The 7,071-nt window shown below is 43.1% G+C and overlaps 1 protein-coding gene across 1 annotated transcript in view; it reads right to left on the bottom strand.

Annotated features, from left to right (window-relative positions):
* The window catches only part of LOC124010941 (opsin-3-like), a 29,730-nt gene that overhangs the window by 3,942 nt on the left and 18,717 nt on the right, over positions 1-7,071 (bottom strand). The window contains exons 2-3 of the mRNA XM_046323768.1: positions 3,791-4,116; positions 78-311 (exon numbers count right to left, since the gene is read on the bottom strand). Coding sequence (XP_046179724.1) covers positions 78-311; positions 3,791-4,116 — 560 coding nt within the window. The remainder of the gene's footprint in view (positions 1-77; positions 312-3,790; positions 4,117-7,071) is intronic.

Below are 7,071 nucleotides of genomic sequence, written 5' to 3'. Positions count from 1 at the left end.
GGTCACGTCTTTCACATCAACGTAACGAAGGAGAGGAGGTGAGTAGAGGACACATTTTTGGTTTAGGTTCTGCTCACCTGTTTGTTCATGAGTATATAGATGAGGGGGTTGATGACTGTGCTACTCTTAGCCATGATGGAGGGCACCACGGTCACGATGGGGGTGATGAGGCCCGGGTGTCCAAAGGTGGCCATCATGGCGATCACACCGTACGGCATCCAGCACAGCAGGTAACACACCACCGTGGTGATCACCATAAACAGGATGTGGAACTCTCTCCGCCGCGCTGCCGACTTACGGATCCGCCCCACCTTAGAAGAAATGATCATGCATAAATGTATGTCCTGAGAGGCCAATCACATAGGAGGATGTAGAAGGACATACAAGGCCTTGTTACAATACTTAAGAGAAATGTAATTTCCTTCCTTCACTGCTTAGGCTAATCAATGCTTACATTTGTATTTTATATAAAAGCCTCCTTTCCCTTGACATAGTTTGATCGGTGTCATACTTCACCTACACTTCAAAAAAATCATCCTTCCTTGTAATAGGATAATTACTGTTTCAATTATTTTAATAAAGACTTCCTTCCCTAATTGACTTTTAAAAAAGGCTAAGTGACCTGATAGGACTGGATGAGTGAAGCAGGGTTTTCAGATCACTACCTTTTACTTATCCTGTCATGTCACATCAGTTATTGCTTGAACTTCCAGGAAGGCAGAGCGCTTTTTAAAAACTATTCTAACAGGGCTACGCTTTAGTCACGCAAGTCGAAACACTTAGTCTCATTGCCAGACCTGTCTGATATGAGTATTCTGAAACACCTGTAGCCATAAAATCCATCCCAGCTGAGAAAAAAGTCACACTTGGCAACTGCCTAATTATCAAGTCACAAGATGCTTTCTTAATAGGATATCAGTCTTAATTGCAGTGTAAGAAAGGGAACCAAGTCTTCATTTTTTTAAAGGATACTCCATCTGTCCAATGAACGCTGTCTTAATCATATAAAAGTAGTGTTCAGTTTCTCTCCTTGCGCACACTCTTCTCTCAATCCTACCAATCTGTAACCACCAACTTCCTTTCCATGCATCTCAGTCTACAGACCACTGAAGACGGGGCATCTTTCTACAGGAAGTCCATATGAAGGAGTAGTACTGAGTGCATATTACGTGTCTATATATACATACAGTGGGGCAAAAAAGTATTTAGTCAGCCACCAATTGTGCAAGTTCTCCCACTTAAAAAGATGAGAGGCCTGTAATTTTCATCATTGGTACACTTCAACGATGATAGACAAAATGCGGGAAAAAAATCCAGAAAATCACATTGTAGGATTTTTAATTAAATTATTTTTAATTAAATTATTATGGTGGAAAATAAGTATTTGGTCACCTACAAACAAGCAAGATTTCTGGCTCTCACAGACCTGTAACTTCTTCAAGAGTCTCCTCTGTTCTCCACTCGTTACCTGTATTAATGGCACCTGTTTGAACTTGTTATCAGTATAAAAGACACCTGTCCACAACCTCAAACAGTCACACTCCAAACTCCACTATGGCCAAGACCAAAGAGCTGTCAAAGGACACCAGAAACAAAATTGTAGACCTGCACCAGACTGGGAAGACTGAATCTGCAATAGGTAAGCAGCTTGGTTTGAAGAAATCAACTGTGGGAGCAATTATTAGGAAATGGAAGACATACAAGACCACTGATAATCTCCCTCGATCTGGGGCTCCACGCAAGATCTCACCCCGTGGGATCAAAATGATCACAAGAGCGGTGAGCAAAAATCCCAGAACCACATGGGGGGGACCTAGTGAATGACCTGCAGAGAGCTGGCACAAAAGTAACAAAGCCTACCATAAGTAACACACTACGCCGCCAGGGACTCAAATCCTGCAATGCCAGACGTGTCCCCCTGCTTAAGCCATTACATGTCCAGGCCCGTCTGAAGTTTGCTAGAGAGCATTTGGATGATCCAGAAGAAGATTGGGAGAATGTCGTATGGTCAGATGAAACTGAAATATAACTTTTTGGTAAACTCAACTCGTTGTGTTTGGAGGACAAAGAATGCTGAGTTGCATCCAAAGAACACCATACCTACTGTGAAGCATGGGGGTGGAAACATCATGCTTTGGGGCTGTTTTTCTGCAAAGGGACCAGGGCGACTGATCCGTGTAAAGGAAAGAATGAATGGGGCCATGTATCGTGAGATTGAGTGAAAAACCTCCTTCCATCAGCAAGGGCATTGAAGATGAAACGTGGCTGGGTCTTTCAGCATGACAATGATCCCAAATACACCGCCCGGGCAATGAAGGAGTGGCTTCGTAAGAAGCATTTCAAGGTCCTGGAGTGGTCTAGCCAGTCTCCAGATCTCAACCCCATAGAAAATCTTTGGAGGGAGTTGAAAGTCTGTGTTGCCCACCAACAGCCCCAAAACATCACTGCTCTAGAGATCTGCATGGAGGAATGGGCCAAAATACCAGCAACAGTGTGAAAACCTTGTGAAGACTTACAGAAAACGTTTGACCTCTGTCATTGCCAACAAAGGGTATATAACAAAGTATTGAGATAAACTTTTGTTATTGACCAAATACTTATTTTACACCATAATTTGCAAATAAATTCATTTCAAATCCTACAATGTGATTTTCTGGATTTTTTTTCTTCTAATTTTGTCTGTCATAGTTGAAGTGTACCTATGATGAAAATGACAGGCCTCTCTCATCTTTTTAAGTGGGAGAACTTGCACAATTGGTGGCTGACAAAATATTTTTTTGCCCCACTGTATATAGATGCAGCATTATGTTATTCATATTGTGGGCCGATAGCCCATTAGCTGTTCTATAAATACATGACTGTGAACATGCAAGTGTGATTTGGCAGTTAAACTGCAGGATTACCCCTGTGGTAGTATATGCAATTAGACACTTGAATGGTAGCCTAACAATGGATGGTAAGCTGCTACCAACTCAGTGTTCTTGTGGTTAGTGTCTGCCCTGAGATTGGGAGGTTGAGAGTTTGATCCCCGGCTGAGTCGTTCCAAAGACAGTAAAAATGGGACCCGGTGTGTCTCTGCTTGGCACTCAGCATGAAGGAGATCGATTGGAGGCAAAGCGCTGCAATAGACTAGCATCCTGTCAGGGAGATGTACATCAAGCTGCCTCGTGCTACAGAAGAAGGAGAGCTGTTTTGGCTCGCTTGTGCAAAGCTACTTACTCGCGGTGCCTAGTCCTCTATAATTCAGTGGTGACCGTGCTAGTAATCAGTAATACATTGACTTTGCGGGGCTAGCTGGGTTCACTATCTTAATGTATGTCAAACAAATTATTACTTAAACACGGAAGGGTGGAGACACCAGATAACGCTGACTGGGAGAGCGAGATATCACTAGGCAGTGCTTCAGCATTCTACCCAATAACTGACAGTTTTAACACTGCAAGTCTTTCTGATTATCAGTGGTTTATCAGCAGGTTCAGACCCTGACACAACATGCTGATCTGGGGCTTTACATGAGTAAACTTGACTCTCCTCTGCTCAAGCCTCACTTCGATTGATGTTTTATTGACGAAAACACACACGTGCAAATGCACCCACCCATGTTGGTTTTAGGTACTGTAAACACCTACCACTTCTTCACAGGTAGATGATTACAGTTATTCAGAATAAGAAGTTTGCGTGAAGAATAGCGAATAAACAGAATATGTGTAGGCAAACATTGCATGGTGTGTTTTGATTGATTTCAAGCCATTTTTCATTTGAACCCATGTGGACAGGTGGGACAGCCCACCTGTTTGACAGCGTAGAGCAGCCTCCCGTAGCAGTAGACCATGACCAGCACAGGCAGCCCCAGACAGAAGATGAACAGGCAGATGATGTAGGAGTGAGATTGCGGAGTCTGGGATGTCCAGGTGACCGAGCAGCTGGTCCCGGCCCCCTCCAGGCCGTAACTACTCCAGCCCAGCAGGGGGGGCACTGTCCAGAACAGGGAGTAGAGCCAGGAGCCCGCCACAGCCAGCAGAGGCTTGCGGTAGTCGGGGGCCCGCTTGTTGTACACGGTTAAGGTGCTGTAGCGGTCATAGGAGAGGAAGGCCAGCGAGATTAGCGACACAATTCCTGAGAGATGGATAGAGAAAGAGAGGGAGGTAGTGAGAGAATGAGAGAGAGCGAGAGAGAGAGAACAAGAGGGATGGTGGTATACCGTGATTACCCATTACATGGATTATTGCGAGACAGTCACTGAGACAGATTGTGGTGCACTGGCAGGCTACCCTTGAAAACAGACTTATTTCATGCGTTCTGTTTGGCTTTTCTAAACTGAGCCTTAATACCCAAGTAAACAATCACTTTTGAAGGGGGAACATGTGAAATTCCCTATTTTATGCGGCTATTTTAAGCAGCCCCATGAACACATCAGAGTGTGCATTACAGCAATGAAGAGGAATATTGCAGCCCCTGCAATTATGAAAACAATACTGTAGGTTTCAGTTACATTTTGAAAGCAAACTGCCTTCAGTAGTCTAAGTTCAGTGGGATCTGTGAGAAGTTGTGCACCGTGTTATGTTATCAGATTGGAGTGACATGTCCAGTAATCATATGCATATGGTTCTCTATACTGGATTTCTACACTCTTAGAAAAAAGGATTCCAACAAAAACCCTTTTTGGTTCCAGGTTGAACTATTTTGGGTTCTGTGTAGAACTCTTTGTGGAAAGGGTTTTTACATGGAACCCAAAAGGGTTCTACCTGGAATCAAAAAGGGTTATTATCCTATGGGGACAGCTGAAGAACCATTTTGGGTTCTAGATAGCAGGTTTTTACCATATAATACTTTAATTTAGCCACTTAAAAACCCCCAAATATATCTTATCACTTCAAGGGCAATATCATATGACGCTTGTACTGTATGTGTACGTGCAAACCATCTCAGCCTCCAGTATTTATGGTGCAATAGTTTGTGTCAGGGGGCTAGGGTCATGCTGTTATATGTGGAGTATTTCTCCTGTCTTATCCGGTGTCCTGTGTGAATTTAAGTATGCTCCCTCTAACTCACTCTCTTTTTCTCTCTCTCTCTCTTTCTCTCGTTGGACCTGAGCCCTAGGACCATGCCTCAGGACTACATGGCCTGATAACTCCTGGCTCTCCCCAGTCCACCTGATCATGCTGCTGCGCCAGTTTCAACTGTTTCAACAGCAGGCAGGGCTAATGGAACCCTGACCTGTTCACTGGACGTGCTACCTTGTTCCATGTCTGCTGTTTTGGACTCTCTACCGCACCTGCTGTCTCTAACTCTGAATGATCGGCTATGAAAAGCCAACTGACATTTACTCCTGAGGTGCTGATCTGTTGCACCCTCTACAACCACTGTGATTATTATTATCTGACCCTGCTGGTCATCTATGAACAGAGTTCCTCTGTGGAGATGGGAGAATCTTCCAGAAGGACAAACATCTCTGCAGCACTCCAACAATCAGGGCTTTATGGTAGAGTGGCCAGACGGAAGCCACTCCCCAGTAAAAGGCACATGACAGCCCGCTTAGAGTTTGCCAAAAGGCACCAAAAGGACTCTCAGTCCATGAGAAACAAGATTCTCTGGTCTGTTGAAACCAAGATTGAACTCTTTGGCCTGAATGCTAAGCGTCACGTCTGGAGGAAACCTGGCACCATCCCTACGTTAAAGCAGGGTGGTGGCAGCATCATGCTGTGGGGGATGTTTTTCAGCGGCAGGGACTGGGAGACTAGTCAGGATCGAGGGAAAGATGAACAGAGCAAAGTACAGAGAGATCCTTGACGAAAACCTGCTCCAGAGCGCTCAGGACTTCGAACCCAATGAAACATCTCTGGAGAGACCTGAAAATAGCTATGTAGCGACACTCCCCATCCAACCTAACAGAGCTTGAGAGGATCTGCAGAGGAGAATGGGAGAAACTCCCTAAATACAAGTGTGCCAAGCTTGTAGTTTCATAAACAAGAAGACTCAAGGCTGTGATCGCTGCCAAAGGTGCTTCAACAAAGTACTGAGTAAAGGGTCTGAATACTTATTTAAATGTGATTTCATTTTTTTTATTGTTTGTTGATTAGCAACAAAAACATTGTTTTTGCTTTGTCGTTATGATGGGGTATGGTGTGTAGATTGATGAGAGAAAAAATAAATTCAATCCATTTTAAAATAAGGCTGTAATGTAACAAAATGTGAAAAAAGTCAAGGGTTCTGAATCATTTCAGAATACACTGTATGTAGCCTATCTGCACTGTGCTTTGGGAATCCCTCTCCACTGACTGAATTATACCACAGAAACAAGCTTAGTGAAGTGCGATTTTTCTTTGAAGCTAAAGTACAAGTACATGCTTCACAGATCACATGGCTATGCAAATAGCATTTCCCAACAACTGAAATGGTATAGACTTAATCTAGAGTAAAGGCCCCTGACGGGGCTTGTTATTTTTTATTTTTTTTAATTCACCGTTATTTAACCAGGTAGGCAAGTTGAGAACAAGTTCTCATTTACAATTGCGACTTGGCCAAGATAAAGCAAAGCCGTTCGACACGAACAACAACACAGAGTTACACATGGGGTAAAACAAACATACAGTCAATAATACAGTAGAAAAATGAGTCTATATACAATGTGAGCAAATGAGGTAACATAAGGGAGGTAAAGGCAAGAAAGTCCATGGTAAATACAATATAGAAAGTTATTTATTTATTATTATTTTTTTCACCTTTATTTAACCAGGTAGGCTAGTTGAGAACAAGTTCTCATTTGCAACTGCGACCTGGCCAAGATAAAGCATAGCAGTGTGAACAGACAACACAGAGTTACACATGGAGTAAACAATTAACAAGTCAATAACACAGTAGAAAAAAAGGGGAGTCTATATACATTGTGAGCAAAAGGCATGAGGAGGTAGGCGAATAATTACAATATTGCAGATTAACACTGGAGTGATAAATGATCATTTACATTTAAGTCATTTAGCAGACGCTCTTATCCAGAGCGACTTACAAATTGGTGCATTCACCTTATGACATCCAGTGGAACAGCCACTTTACAATAGTGCATCTAAATCT

Source organism: Oncorhynchus gorbuscha, linkage group LG23, assembly GCF_021184085.1.
Source record: "Oncorhynchus gorbuscha isolate QuinsamMale2020 ecotype Even-year linkage group LG23, OgorEven_v1.0, whole genome shotgun sequence".
NCBI lineage: Eukaryota > Metazoa > Chordata > Actinopteri > Salmoniformes > Salmonidae > Oncorhynchus > Oncorhynchus gorbuscha.
This window is presented reverse-complemented; position numbering and strand designations above follow the sequence as displayed.